General features: G+C 48.2%; 1 protein-coding gene across 12 annotated transcripts; it reads right to left on the bottom strand.

The window, feature by feature from the left end:
* Nucleotides 1–9359: 9359 nt before the first annotated feature.
* On the bottom strand, nucleotides 9360–12915 carry RBM3 (RNA binding motif protein 3). 12 transcript variants are annotated; one of them, XM_080831339.1, is made up of 7 exons: nucleotides 12792–12915; nucleotides 12053–12172; nucleotides 11692–11798; nucleotides 10945–11050; nucleotides 10757–10850; nucleotides 10233–10318; nucleotides 9360–9917 (listed from the first exon to the last, which is right to left on the bottom strand). In XM_080831339.1, exons 2-6 carry the CDS (start codon nucleotides 12153–12155, stop codon nucleotides 10258–10260), a joined length of 471 nt encoding a protein of 156 aa, XP_080687465.1. In that variant the 5' UTR covers nucleotides 12156–12172; nucleotides 12792–12915; the 3' UTR covers nucleotides 9360–9917; nucleotides 10233–10257. The 12 variants fall into 12 exon arrangements, with proteins under 12 accessions (XP_080687465.1, XP_080687466.1, XP_080687467.1 ...); XM_080831340.1 differs by having other exon boundaries at nucleotides 12053–12205; nucleotides 12792–12909; XM_080831341.1 differs by lacking the exon at nucleotides 12792–12915 and adding an exon at nucleotides 12317–12488 and having other exon boundaries at nucleotides 12053–12205.
* Between the last annotated feature and the right edge of the window lie 2969 nt (nucleotides 12916–15884).

The raw sequence follows: 15884 nt of genomic DNA, 5'->3' as shown, positions 1-15884 counted from the left end.
TTGCAATCATGACATCTAGAGAAAAAAGCTGAAGCCCGTGAAGTCCTACTCTAATAGGACCTGGGGCTGTTTTATTGTCAGATTGATGGTTAAGGGTCCTAGACAGAAGAACAAACAGATTTAGACAGAAAAGACTGGAAGCCAGAGCTGTTTGAAGATAACACATCACAATAGGGACTTTAGTGGTGGGAGAAACAGCCAGGGGCTATGTCTTTCCTGGACTCTTCCTTCCTTCCTGTGCCTCCTGCCCATTCGACCCCCACCCCTGGCCCCTAGTTTAGAAATGCAAAGGCAAGCACTGGACCACACTGGCTGTGTCCACTTTTCATTACTAAGGCTGACACCAAACCTGAAGTTGAGCCCCATCCTCCAGGACAAAAGGCAGTACAATTTGAGGGAAAGCCTGGGTGGCTTGGGGTGACAAGGGTATGCTGAGAATCAAGACCCAAGAGCAAAATGGGAGACGTAGAGCTGAGGTGTAACTGGAGTCTAGAGTTCTTTTTTTTTAAGATTTTATTTATTTATTTGACAGACAGAGATCACAAGTAGGCAGAGAGGCAGGCAGAGAGAGAGGAAAGGAAGCAGGCTCCCCGCTGAGCAGAGAGCCTGATGCAGGGCTCCATCCCAGGACCCTGGGATCATGACCTGAGCCGAAGGCAGAGGCTTTAACCCACTGAGCCACCCAGGCGCCCCTCTTTTAAAAAAAAAAAAAAATTATTTATTTATTTTTAAAGAGTTTATTTATTTATTTATTTGCCAGAGAGACAGAGAGAGAGAGAGAGACAGAGCACAGCAGGGGAAGCACCAGGTGGAGGGAGAAACAGGCTCCCTGGTGAGCAGGGAGCCCGACATGGGACCCGATCCCAGGACTCTGGGATGGTGACCTGAGCCAAAGGCAGGTCAGCCAACTGAGCTCCCCAGGCGACCCTGGAGTGCAGGGTTCTTATTCAGTTATCTTACCCTCCAAGTTTCTTCCTAAACGGGACAAGTGGGGGTTGAGACACAAGGTCATAACTTAAATTTTACCATTTCCTGACAAAAAACATTTGCCTCTGAAGCCAAAGTTCTCCTCATCTCCAAAGTTCTTAATGGTAATAACTCTCCATGGCCTGAGTCAGAAACAAGATTCCTGCGGTTGGGAGAAGTCTCACAGACCACTTGAACAGCCCCCGAAAGCTGAAACGGAGAGCCAGCCTGCCAAGCAGCACCTACTTGTCAAGCCCCTACTCAGTTCCAGGCACTGGGAAAACAGTAGTACTTGAACCCCCTCTCATGGAGCTGCCACTGTAACTGGACAGATAAACAAGAAGGTCATATAAGAAACTGATACTCAGGGCGCCTGGGTGGCTCAGTCATTAAGCGTCTGACTTGAGTCATGATCCCAAGGTCCTGGGATTGAGCCCCGCATCCGGCTCCCTGCTGGGTGAGAAGCCCGCTTCTCCCTCTCCTACTCGCCCTGCTTGTGTCCCCTCTCTCGGTGTCTCTCTGTCAAATAAATAAATAAAATCTTTAAAAAAAAGAAATTGGTACTATTGTTAAAATAGAAGTTTGGTTAGTGTTGCTGAGCTGTGGGGGAAGGAAGGACGGATGAGAAAGACGTTTTGGCTGGAACCTGAATGAAAAGGAGCCAGATACACAGAGCTCTGGACGCTGAGTGTGTGGACAAGGCCAATGAGGCTGGTCAGTGACTGACTCAGAGACGGGGAACGTCACTTCACAGGGCTAGAACTGGGGTCACTCTGCTCTTAAGATCTCAATTCTATTTACTCAGGGAAGGATTTGGGGTCAGATGGTGGGCCTGGAAAGACTGGACCCCGAGTTTGGTACCTCACTCTCTAGCAATATAGATAATTGGGCACAGCCCTTGATTCTTTACATTTGTTTTCTCCTAATACACTAACTACATCTCATTGCTTTTCGAATATTTTTTTAAGATTTTATTTATTTGTTTGACAGAGAAAGAGAGAGAGAGAGATCACAAATAGGCAGAGAGGCAGGCAGAGGGGGAGGGGGAAGCAGGCTCCCCGCCGAGCAGAGAGCCCAACGCAGGGCTCCATCCCAGGACCCTGAGATCATGACCTGAGCCGAAGGCGGAGGCTTAACCCACTGAGCCACCCAGGCGCCCCTGCTCTTTGAATATTAAGGCGCCCTTGCTTTCCTGAGCTCAGCCTTGCCTGGTCTCGGTGACAGCCTGAATTTGCCAGGCTCTTACTACCTCCAACTTCTATAACTGTCCCAAACCACCTTAGTGAGAGGTACGTGTGACATTTAGCCCCGCTGTGATGAGGAAAGTGAACTGTGGAGGAGTTTACCACCCACGGTCACGGAAGCAGAAGATACTAGAACCAGCATTTGGACTCAGGCAAGAAGTCAAACTGGACTCATTTTCTTATCCTGGGCCGCAGAAATCAGAAACCACCAGCCCCTGGTGTTGACAACAGTGCTCCATTCCCTCTCCTCTCTATACATCCCCGGGCCGAGTCTCAGATTGGTTTTCCCTCCTGTCTCTTTTGCCCTCCTGCACTGGAAGGTCCATCCTGAAACTCACAATGGCTCCCGGCTGCTGTGAGGAGCAGCTCTCGGGCCTCCACTCCATCTTCGCCCCCTTGTTGCTCTTACTCAATCACGTTTGGTTCCGGCCATGCTGGCTTTCTCGCACATCCTTTGAAAACTGCACAGACTGTTCCTGGGCTCCGGAACGCTCTCTCCCGTGCGTTCTCGGTGAACGCTTCCATTCATCCTACGGTAATGTTACTAAGAACAAGTGCTCTGTGCCAGGGACTGTCCTAAGCACTTTATGGACATGGAAAACCTTTCATCCTAGTCCAGCCACCCCATAAAATTGGTACTGTTAGGCCATGTCAGAGATGGGGAAATGGAAGGAAGAGCTGATGTGACCTGCCCAAAGCCAGTCAGTTGGCTCCAGGGCTGGATGTGTACCCAGGCCACTTGGCTCTGGGAATCCTTGCTTTTTTTTTTTTTTTTTTTAAGATTTAATCTATTTATTTGAGAGAGAGGGAACACAAGCAGGGGGAGTGGGAGAGGGAAAAGCAGACTCCCCTCTGAGCAGGGAGCCTGAAGCCGGGCTTGATCCCAGGACCCTGGGATCGTAACCTGAGCCAAAGGCAGATGCTTAACAACTGAGCCACCCAGGGGCCTCTCTAATGTGGATTCGTAACAAGCATTTCTCTCATCCTCCTCCCCTCATTCGACCCGTCAGCAGTCAGTTCCATCTTCAGAATGTATCCAGAACGCAACCTTGCCTCTTCGTGTTCGCTGCCACCACCGCCATCACTGGCCTCGACTACTGCCGTGGCCTCACTGCTTCCACCCCCATCCCTCCCTGTCTGTTCTCATAGCGGCCGGAGGGTCCCGCTCCAACCCAAGCCAGCCCTCGGCCCTCCTCTGCTCACACGCCTGTCCTGCCTCCATCTCTCAGAGTCCTTCCTGTGGCCAGTGTGGCCTTAGAGGACCAGGCCCCTGTCACTTCTCCAACCTCGCTTCCTGCCACTGGCTCCCTCGCTCACCCTGCTCCTGCCACCCTGACCTTCTTGCTGCTCCTCACGCACCCTGAACAAGCTCCCACCTCGGGGCCTTTGCACTTGCATGCTTCTCCTTCCGCCTCTAACTCTCTCCCAGATGTCAAGGCAAGGCTAGGCTGACGGATTTGGTCAGCAAGGAAACGTGCCCTCACTCGATTGAGAGGTTTGTTACTTACAGATAGCGAACACAGGACCAGCCACGGATGCCAGCCCGTGTCCCACGTGCTGGGGAACACTGAAACGGAAGGGGCCAGATTACTGCAGCACAGATGGCGGGACACCCCGTTGCCGAGGAGCAAGTGCCATGCTAGGCAGGGGAGGAAAAGGACAGAAGGCCTCATACCTGCCCAGACCCATGCATGATGGAAAACCGCCTCATGACAGCCTCTTTGGTAGACAAGGGGTGAGAAATGGCTTCACGGTAGTTCCTCAAGCTGCTTATGCTCCGTGTCCTGAGGCTCACAGGGCGTTCTGCTAGTACTTAGATCAGCCTGCCTACGTAGCCTATGTGGAGATGTGCAAGGCAGCCTGAGTGCCATGGCGGAACCCTGCCTCAGCACCAGATCTCCTTGCTTGCTCTCCCCCGCCAGTGCTATCTTCAAGTCTCTGTTGAAAGGCTGCCTCCTGAGTAGCCTCCCCTGACCAGCTTGTATAAAATAGCGGATCCCATCGCTCTCCACACCCCCGGGTTTAATTCTTGCTACTCCCTAACATTATGTTACACACTGATTTATTACTTTACTGTCTTTAAACCCCAGCATGACATGATTCCTGAGGGAAAGAAATGTTGTATCTATTGCTGTTCCTACAGTTATCTGTCACACATAACAAATGCTAATATTTGGGATGCCTGAGTGGCTCAGTCAGTTGAGCATCTAACTTCGGCTCTGGTCATGGTCTCGGGGTCCTGGGACAGAGCCCTGCATCTGGCTCCCTGCTCAGTGGGGAGTGTGCTTGTCCTTCTCCCTCTGCCCCTTACCACCACTCCTGCTCATGTTCTCTCAAATAAGTAAAATCTTTTTTTTTAAAAGATTTTATTTATTTATTTGACAGAGATCACAAGTAGGCAGTGAGGCAGGCAGAGAGAGGGGGAAAGAGGCTCCCCGCTGAGCAGAGAGCCCGATGCGGGGCTCGATCCCAGAACCCTGGGATCATGACCTGAGCTGAAGGCAGAGGCTTAACCCACTGAGCCACCCAGGCGCCCCTCAAATAAGTAAAATCTTAAAAAAAACCCAAAACAAAAAAACAAATTCTAACATTTATTGACCACATGCAATTACCATTGTTCTAGGTGCTTCCCATGTCTTAACTCATTTAGGGGGCTACCTTCATTACCCCCCTTTTATAGGCCAGAGGTTCGAAGGCAGGAACTCCAGTGCCAGGCAAAGGGATAGTTCTTTTGCCTGGAAAAGCCAGAGGGATTCTGAGATCTGTGATTGGGGCAGGGAAGCAGGATGCGGTTCTGGGGCCAGTATCTGGAAAATAACAATGTCAGATGCCAAGAAAGAGAAGCTAGTATTTATAGAACAAGCACCCCTGCTTGTGCTCTGTCATTTTTTTTTTTTATTAAAGATTTTATTTATTTATTTGACAGACAGAGATCACAAGTAGGCAGAGAGGCAGGCAGAGAGAGAGGAGGAAGCAGGCTCCCCGCTGAGCAGAGAGCCCGATGCGGGGCTCGATCCCAGGACCCTGGGATCATGACCTGAGCCCAAGGCAGAGGCTTAACCCACTGAGCCACCCAGGCGCCCCATGCTCTGTCATTTTTTTTTAAGATTTATTTTATTCATTTGAGAGAGAGAGATAGAGACAGGGAGACATAAGCAGGGGGAGAGGGAGAGGGAGAGGGAGAAGCAGACTCCCTGCTGAGCTGGGAGCCTGACGTGGGGCTCCATCCTAGGACCTGGAGATCATGATCTGAGCTGAAGGCAGACGCTTAACCATCTGAGCCACCCAGGCACCCCTAGTAAATAAAGTCTTAGAAAAAGAAAAAGAGGGTCACCTGGGTGGTTCAGTGGGTTAAGCCTCTGCCTTTGGCTCAGGTCATGATCTCGGGGTCCTGGGATCGAGTCCTGCATCAGGGTCTCTGCTCAGCGGGGAGCCTGCTTTCCCCTCTCTCTGCCTGCCTCTTTGCCTACTTGTGATCTCTGTCAAATAACTAAATAAAATCTTTTTTAAAAAAGATACAATAGGGGCACCTGGGTGGCTTAGTGGTTTAAAGCCTCTGCTTTCGGCTCAGGTCATGATCCCAGGATCCTGGGATCAAGCCCCACATCGGGCTCTCTGCTCCGCAGGGACCCTGCTTCCTCCTCTCTCTGCCTGCCTCTCTGCCTACTTGTGATCTTTGTCTGTCGAATAAATAAATAAAATCTTAAAAAAAAAAAAGAAGATACAATAAAGTGGGAAACACCAGGGCACTTTGCCCATTTCATTCATCAAGCCATTCTTCCACTTACATAGAAAAATGGGTGGAATGGACTCCAGTGAGGAAAAATATACCTGCTACTATGGATTACAGTCATAAAGGTTAAAATAGAGACTGTGAATCTTGTGTTCAACTACTAGGAACTAGAAAAAGCGAAGGAAAATTCCAAAGATGAGTTAAAACATTTGACTCAACATTGTACAAGGAACATTTATACAGAATGTCATGGTCTGTTTTCGACAATTTAGAAACTTTTAACTTTCCTTGTGCCTTCTCTGTATGTTAAGACCACCCACCCATTAGGATCTGGGGCAGCTTGCCATAACCGCTTTATAGCAGTATATTGCATGCATTTGCACATGGAGGTAAAAAAAAAGATTATGAGAGCTCTGGCTCAGTTGGAAGAGCATGCGACCATTCTGGGGTTTTGAGTTTGAGCCCCACAATGGGTGTAGAGGTTACTTAAAAAAATAAAAAGATTATGAAAAGCTCCATGTCAAGTCTTGTACCCAATTTGAAAAAAACTGCTTCTAGTTCCTCAGATCTTTATGCACTGTGAATCCTAAAGGATCATGGCCTTCATGTTAGCCTGGGGAGGGGGAGAGGTGGGGGACGGTGGAAGCAGCAGCTGGGCAGGGACAGGAGATTTTGTCCTGAGCAGTCGTGGAACACTGGCTACTGACCATTATCTAATACACCTTCTTAGTCAAGTATTCACAGCAGCTTTTAAAAAGCTTGTTTGTTTCTTAGACCCTCAGATCCAGGAGTGTGTGGGACAAGGGTGTGGGTGTTCACTCGGTAATCTGCCATGTCCTAAAATGTAGATCTGGTGGGCACTATTATTCCCATTTTATACACGTTGAACCTGAGGCAGAGAAAGCTGTGAAGCAAGACTTCAGGGTTTTCAGGCCACATGGGGTGGGAAGGGTTAGGGCCTTGGATTTATTCTTGAAATGAGCGAGGTGGGGTGTCTAGAAGAAACGTTCGGGTCAACGTTTTTGGTCTAGGCAAGATCCAGGGCTTGAAAATATAAGTATCTGCAGTCCAGGGATCTGGTCTTCACATGTCCTGGGACAGAGGTTCTCAAGGAACCTCTGCATTGGAGTTTCTGGTCTCCATGGGTTCTTGACAAGCATGCACACTAGGGAAATTCTGGTAAAACTGAAGCAAGGACTAATAAACATTTTAAGGGGGCTTTGAATCCCGTATCTGGAAATTTTAACAGCAATAGCAGTGAGAAAAACCAAGAGTTCTCTAAGCCTTTTTCTTTAGAGCAAATTATCAGCCAGAGACTGGGCCTTCCTGGGCTGGATTATAAGAGATCTTCTATTTAAGTACGCTCTATGCCAATGTGGGGCTTGAACTCATAGCCCCGAAAATCAAGGATCACATGCTCTACCAACTGAGCCAGCCAGGCACCTCTACAAGGCCTTTCTAACATCAGGCATCAGGATAGCAGAGCAGGTGTAGGAAGCTGTGGTCTTTACTGATGTCACTTAGGGGATCATTTTGTTGCAGGAACTCTTGCAGCTGACTATGCAATCTCAAGCCACACCAAGGGTGAGAACATTTCACTTCCCAATAGCAGGGAGCAGGTGCCCCCCACCATGGCCTACTTACACAATGGTAATGGTGCTCCTCCTGCAAGCCCCCACTGCCTTTGTTCCCCAAAGGCCCGGCACAGAACACCTCCTCAGACCAAGTACCCAATACCTAACCAGTGGTGGTAGCCACAATGCCCCTTTTCCTGGCTCAGTGGGTCAGTCAGGAGGTATGAAAAGTTCCCTAGTCTCCACCCACCTGCCAAACAAAGCAGATTCATGACTGCTTAGGTAGAAGGGTCCTTGGAGCCTGTCCCAACTAGCTGGGGCCAGGAGGGCAGCTTCCAATATGGGACTCTTCCAATACAGGAACCTGTAATTTCAGTCAGTTCAGAGCTAGAAAACCACGACAGACTGGGACACCTGGGTGGCTCAGTTGGTTAAGCATCTGCCTTTGGCTCAGGTCATGACTCTGGGGTCCTGGAATTGAGCCCTGCAGGGGGGGGTGAGGGGGGTGAGGGGGGAGCCTGCTTCTCCCTCTGCCTTCCACTCCCCTGCTTGTGCTTGCTCTGGCAAATAAAATCTTTAAAAAATCAAACAACAAAGCAAAATGAAAAAACACCAAAACTGGGTGGCTTATCAATTTCTCAGTTCTGGAGGCTAAAGTCAATCACAGTGCCAGCATGGTTGAACTCTGTTGAGTGCTTTCCCAGACTACTAGCTTCTTGTATCCTCACGTGGCTGAGAACAGAAGGCGGAAGCTTTCCTGCGACTCAGGATACTATCATTCATGACCTAGTTACCTATCTTCATCACCCCTGCTCCCCAAGAACCTCACCTCCTTACACCATCATATTGGGGTTTCAATATAGGACTTTTGAGGGAACATACGGAGTTTATTAACACATGCCCTGTGAATGAGGGACTATGGCAGTTAAAGATGTCCCAGAACTGGCTATCTGGTGGTATGTGATTTGCATCAATCAGGTAGAAGCCATGGACACCACCATTAAACTCCAAAAGGAGGGATAAAGCGAACAGGACCCCAATGCAGCCAAGAGAAACAGGACCAAAGGGAGTAGCAGGAGGACTGAGGAACTAAGACCAGCTACAGGTGCAAAAGCAGGCCCAACTATTGCCACCTTACCACCAAAGACCCTCACACCACCAGACTGAATGAATCCCTGTAGGTTTGTTAAGTGTTCTCAATGGCTGTACATGCCTACTCACTGTACTTAATCCTCAAGAAGAAATGCGAAATGCCCATGAGGCTGAGGCACACAGGTTGTGTCCTACCCAAGATCAAATAGCTGGAGAGCAGCAGAGGCTTTGTTTCAATCCTGGATCTGAATCCAGTCTGAGCTCTTAGGACCTTGTTTTCAAGTCAGGATTCTTCCATGTTCCTCGAAGGGGAATTTAGTACACTTCCTCCACTTCTCAACATTTCAGAGTCAGAAGAAACTGAAAATGCTGCTTATGACAGGATCTAACTCCCACCAGATGCTTAAATTCTCAGAACAATCCTGTGAGGAGGGTACCCATTGATGCTCCAAGAAGCTAGGGAGACTCAAACCCAAGCAGTCTTGATTCCTAAGCTGACAACGATCAAAACAACGGTGACAAAAAGGCTATCTCAGGAAACCCAATTCCAGCCTAATATTTATTTCCTCTGTAACCCCCAGCACCCCCACACTTCATGTATACCCAAACACAACCAAGCTTTGAGCTGGAGAAGTCTACTCTTACAGCAATTGCTGCCTACCCAACTAAACTCTTTCCTAAAAGCATCCCTTCTTGATCTTCCATTTTTAGTTTGAAAACAGCTCAGCAAGGAAACAAACAAACACGTATCGGTTTTTCATTTTAAAACTTTTTAATCAGCTCTGTGAAGAACATCCTAAAATGCTAGTGAGACACAACAGAGTTTTTTTTTCTTCCAGTACTAAAAAAAAAGGACACTCACAAATATTTTAAGAAACTTCTGTATTCTCAAGGGTGGGGACCTTGAATAAAAAAAAACCCACCTCTAATTGTGATTTCTTGTACTTGCATTTGGAAATGCTTCCTAATCACGATAAATGCACATTATTTTTTTTTTTAAAAAGCAGTCTGAACATTTTTTTTTTGCCATAATCAGTAATCCTGAGAGCCCAAACTGAAAAATTGGTAGAAGGAAAAAAATACCCAGACTCTACAAATGTCCCAGGATTATTATTTAAAAGAGAAAAAAAATTTTAGAAAACACATGGAGCTTTCTAAAAGTTCTTTGTGACAAGCTACCTTGGGAGCTCAGTTCAAAAATAGAAGTTGATGTACTAAAACAGATGTGTCAGTGCAGCTCCAAAAATCTTTATAAATACAGCCATTTGGAAGGATGATCCTGGACCAGAAGTTTTATTCCTTGTGTATCTGAGAACAGTAAGAAGGGGAGAATTGTAATGTTGGGAAGGCAGAGGTACACATGCTCACCTCCCAGGGTTGGTAAGGATTGCTGAGCAATGCTGCTTCATCTCCTCCATACCCAGCAAGAGATTACAGGGTAGACAGGTTTTTAGACATCCCCTCCCAACAGCAGACTAGCTGACAGGCACCTGAGAGCAAAGGAGGCCTAGGAATGGTGTCAGGTGGGCCAGGTGAACTAAGTACAGGCAGGAGGAAAGCTCGAGTGGAACATGACAGGGCTGGTGGACAGAGGTCCGCTCAGTGGCAACACATAAGCCTCACCTACATTAGGTGCACAAGCCTCATCTCAGTTGTCGTAATTGTCTCTGTAATTTCCTCCAGAGTAGCGGTCATAACCACCCTGGCTTCTGGGAAAAAACATACATGGCAGTTAGCAAGAACATATCCTAAAAACCCTGGTATTAAAAACCACACATATTTACTTATCCTGTCATGTTCTGTTATTATTACGCTATAACATGTAAAACACGTATCAAACATATACTGTACAGAAATCATGTAATTACACGGCATGGAACTTGCACATAGCATATTAGACAAACAACACATGCAACCAACAAGACATGATAAACATGTATTATTACCACCTACCATATTACACTTTCATTATCTTACAATTTACTAGTGCATCATACACACCTCAAAAGTGTCACACTGAAAATCTCATTACAATTTGTAAAAACTGCCATAAGTTAACACCAAAATCAAGTGTGTATGAACTCCCAGGCAGCTGAGCTAAGAAGAAAGCAGCACCACCAGAGCACCCCAATCCCATGGCTACCCACCTGCCACCATAGTCTCTGGTTCTTCCATATCCATACCCATATCCTCCAGGTCGACTGTCATATCTGCCACTCCCATAGCCCTGGTCCCCACCACCTACAGTACGTTAAGAAAAAGTTGAAAAGCAGCTGTCTAGACGTAAGTCACTAATAAGCCACTCTCCCCCATATCCACTTACCACTGCACTTACCTCTAGAGTAGCTGCGACCACGCCCATGGGCCCCAAAGGCACCCCCTCTAGTTCCCCTGGCCGACTTGCCCGCGTGATCCACACGGATCTGGCGACCATCCAGAGACTACGCGTGGGGAGACACAAGGAGGATGGGTTGGTGGTCAAACAGGGCAGTGGTGAAGGAAGAACGGGTAGGGCAGGTGGGCTTTTGCCCAGAAACAACTGCTGGGCACCAGGTTCTGGGTGCCATGTTCCAGAATAAGCTCCTTTCACCAGAATGGCTTTATCAGGAGCTACAGAATCCCACAAAATGACCTGAATCCACCGTGTTCCCCCTGCTACTACTTACATCTTGACTGAACTCAGGCTGAGTTCTCCTCCCCACTCCTACAAGCTGCCCCACTATTAGGGCTAGACAGACACCTCTCTTGGTTTGAGACTTCAGAGTCCATCCCAGAAGACTCACGAGGTCCTCTCCGGGCCAGGCCCGCAGGTCTGCAGACTCTACTACCTAAGCCCAGGGCAGGTCAACCATCCACAGGTGGCTTCTCGGCCTCATGCAGGACCAGTCGTCGCCTCCCAGGCAGCCCGGCTCTGTCTGCCGCTGCCCTCCACCCCCTAGAACAGAAGGCAGTCACGCTCCTGTGAGTGGGCACTGCGGGGTTTGGTGGCCGCGATGCCCCTAGCAGACACAGAGGGAAAAACAGAAAGAATGGTGGAAGTGGCAGATGGGGGCAGGGCCCCTATGCAGGTAGGAGACCTCACCTCTCCATTCATGGCTCTCATGGCATCTGAGGCATGCTCTGGATTGGTGAAGGTGATGAAACCAAAACCCCGGGATCGCTGAGTCTCCCGGTCCTTGACAACCACCACTGGGGAAAAAGAGAGAAAAATGTGGGTAGGAATGAACATAAGCCGCAAAGGGTGTCCCGTAGAGAACAGATCCCTCCCACCACTCCTCAACTGAAAATTAGGGAGTTCTTGCAAGATTACCTTAGAAATAGAAACAACAAAAAAGGAATATGCGAAAGTCTAGGGTCCTGATTTTTCTTCTTTCGTTTCTTGAAACTCAAGGGCCCCAGACTTTCAAACAGCCAACTCATCATACAACTGGCCCATATCTCACCCTCCGAAATAGGACCAAAGCTGCTGAAGTGGTCTTCAAGAGCCTGTTCGTCGGTGTTGAAGTTGAGTCCTCCCACGAAAAGCTTCCCTTCTTCAGAAGACATGGCCGTCAATTTGAGTACTGCAAAGGGAGTACGAAAAAGGGTGGGAGAAACTGTAGAGATGAGAGAAAGAGAGAAAAAATGAAAAAAAGCAGGATCACGAAAGGATAAAGAAAGAGAAAGACTACAAAAAAGAGAAAACAAAGAAACAACTGAACACAGACCTAAAAGAACAGCGAAAAAGCTGGGAATCAGCAGTAGCGCATCAGGGAAGCAGCCATTTGGGGGCGGCCTTCGCGCATGTCCATTTCACCACCACCACGCCCGTCATTTTGTGCCACTGCGCAGCCACTGCGCAGGGCCCGATCACCCTTGTGTTCCCTCCGCGCCGGCCGAACAAGATGGCGGCGGTCACGTGGTGGTGGGGGAAGGGCACCCGCAAATCTCGGCTGTCGCGCGGTCACTCCCGCCACAGACGTCGCCAGTCCCTCCCAGCATTCCTCGCACTCGGATATAAGGAGCCAGCCTCCCACCAAAAGAAAAGTTTCATCTTTCAGCACGGACCTACCCACTCGGGAGAAGCCCAAGCCTACGTGTCAGAAGCCGCTGCTCTCCCCACTCGCGCATCTAGCTCCTGGCCGGCGCGAGGCACATCAGTGAGGCCAGGAGCAGCCGGCCCACAAGATACGCGCTGCTTACCTGCAAATTATACAAAAGAACTGGAAGAACAGCTACCGTGCAGCAGCGGAGACTGGGAAGATTGCCGCGCAGGAAGACGCTTGATAAAGCGCACGTAGCATGCACGTCACGAAACGTCCCCCGCGCGCACCAGCGTTCATGCTCATTGGCTGAAGCCAGCAAGGGGGTGGGAGGAAGGGATGGCAGAGCAGATGGACCAATAAGCTCAGCATGCTTCCGGAAAGGGAGGCGAGCCTTGTGCGATTGGTGAACTGTGGGGTCCGTATCCGTTCGCGGGCCCAGCAGTGCGCAGCAGCCTTTCACTCTGATACCCTTTTCCGGCCCTGACGTCACCCTGGCCATCCTTGACGTCATATCGACCATTGGTTCTGGCGTCTTCCTCACCATCTCAGTTGTCTTCCTGTAGGTCCCCAAGACGTAATTACTGTAACCTCCTTCAACCCCCAGTTCTCTCTTATTCCTCAAGGGTCGGATGTTTTATTCCCTACTTTACCGGTCGTCCTCACCCTTCACAGTCCTTAACATCAGATCCTCTGTTTTCTCAGTGCCTGATGCTGATCCCTACGTTTTCTCTGCCCAACATCTAGCCGCCTGTCATGGGATCCTTTTTCCTGGCGTCATTCCTTCTCATTTCTGACTTCAGCCCTTCTCCTTATCTGACTGTCTCCTGAAGTCAATCTTTTGATTTCCCTGCCGGTAGACTGCCCGAGATGCTTTCTACAAAACAGCATGCCCCAGTCTTTAGAGGGAGTAAATTCCAATCCACAGAACAATTTTTGGTATCATGCAGGGTCCCTGAGCCCTTGATCCGCAAAGACTTTCACAGTACACAGTGGACCTGTCCAGCTTTCAGAGTTTCTGAGCTCCCCCTCAAGGAAGACTGGGTTACTCTGCTCTCAGTAACTCTATATTTCCAAGTCGTTCTAAGGGTCAGCCCTCCAAATACAGACTAGATTTGTTAACTTTTGGAGTACACAATTGTATGCACCCACAAAATGAACTTGTCTGGCTTTTGCCATATCCAGGCCTCCTATGCTCAGGATGGACATGAATAGATTTCACATTGTGCATATACATAATAGTCTTATGTAGCCCTCAGGGAATCTGAGGCCCCATGCAAAAAGAAGTACCTGTTTGATTCTCAAAGTGAGCTCTGATCATATTCTATGGTTTGTGACACATCTTCATTGTTGTTACACAAAAAGCCCCTCATTTTATTTATTCTCTTTTAATCCTGCACCCAACTTTTGTTCTCTTCCTTCCACAGTTAACCATTTTATTGGTTTTAAAGTGTATCTTTTTCAACCTTTCTTTCCTGATAAATGTATTTAAAGCTACAGATTTCTTGTTTTAACTGATTTTGCTGTGATCTACAAAATTTGCATGTAGTGTTTTTATATTATTTAGTTGTAAATTTTTTAACATTTTATTTTTTAAGATTCTTACTTTATTTTTTTTTAAGATTTTATTTATGTATTGACAGATAGAGATTACAAGTAGGCAGAGAGGCAGGCAGAGAGAGAGGAGGAAGCAGGCTCCCTGCTGAGCAGAGAGCCCGATGTGGGGCTCGATCCCAGGACCCTGGGATCATGACCTGAGCCGAAGGCAGAGGCTTTAACTCACTGAGCCACCCAGACGCCCCAAGATTCTTACTTTATTTGAGAGAGAGAGCATGAGCTGAGGGGAGTGTGGGGTGAGGAAGGGCAGAGGAAGAGGGAGAGAGAGAATCCCAAGGAGAATCCCCACCGAGTATGGAGCCCAATCTGGGGCTCAGTTCCTGGACCCTGAGATCATGACCTGAGTCATGAAATCAGGAGTCAGATGCTTAACGGACTGAACCACCCAGGTGTCTCTATTTATATTTTTAAGTAAACTCTATGCCCAACATGGGGCTTGAACTCTTGACCCCACAATCAAGAGTCCCATGGTCTATCAACTGCGTGAGCCAGGTGCCCCCAGTTGTAAATCTTTTTTTTTTTTTAAAGATTTTATTTATTTGACAGAAAGAGATCACAAGTAGGCAGAGAGGCAGGCGGAGAGAGAGGAGGAAGCAAGCTCCCCAGCAAGCAGAGAGCCGGATGCGGGGCTCGATCCCAGGACTCTGGGATCATGACCTGAGCCAGAGGCAAAGGCCCTAACCCACTGAGCCACCCAGGCACCCCAATCTTTTTTTTTTAAGATTTATTTATTTGAGAGAGAAAAAGAGAGAACACAGGGAGGGGCAGAGGGAGACGGAGAGGAAAAACTATAGCAAACTTCTTGCTGAGCTCGGAGCCCAACTCGGGGCTTGATCTCAAGACCCTGAGATCATGTGGTGTCTGGGTGGCTCAGATAGTTGGGCATCTGCCTTCAACTCAGGTCATGATCTCAGGGTCCTGGGATAGAGCCCAATTTGGGCTCCCAGCTCAGCAGGGAGTCTGCTTCTCCCTATCCCTTTGCCTGCAGCTCCCCCTGCTTGTGTTTGCTCTCTCTTTCAAATGAATAAATAAAATGAAAAAAAAAAAAAAAAGACCCTGAGGTCATGACCTGAGCTGAAACCAAGAGTCAGGTGTTCAACTGGCTGCACCACCCAGGGGCCCCTTTCCTTTCTTAATTTTTAAAAATATTGTATTTATTTATTTACTTATTTATTTAGATTTATTTGAGAGAGAGAGAGCGAGCAAGAAAGAGAGTGCATGCACAGGTGGGCGGAGAGGGAGAAGCAGACTCCCCGCCAAGCAGGGAGCCCAAGCAGGGGGCTTGGAGGACCCCAAGATCGTGACCTGAGCTGAAAGCAGATGCTCAACAGACTGAACCATCCAGTCACCCCTATTCATTTTATTTTAGAGAGAAAGAGAGTGCAAGCAGGAGGGAGGGGCAGAGGGAGAGACTCTCAAGCAGACAAAGTGCTCAGAACTGGACACAAGGCTTGATCCCAGGACCCTGAGATCATGACCCACCAAGTGCCCCTAGTTGTAAATATTTCTAAAGTTCCTTTATGATTTCTTCTTTCATCTAAGGATTATTTAGTAATGTTTCAAAGATGTTTTTTTTTTTAGCTTTTTGCTGTTGCTAATTTTATTGTACTATGGTCAGAGATAATGTTTAATGTTG

This window comes from Martes martes (assembly GCF_963455335.1).
Source record: "Martes martes genome assembly, chromosome: X".
Taxonomy (NCBI): Eukaryota; Metazoa; Chordata; class Mammalia; order Carnivora; family Mustelidae; genus Martes; species Martes martes.
Note: the sequence above shows the minus strand (reverse complement) of the source record. Positions and strands in the feature narration are given on the sequence as shown.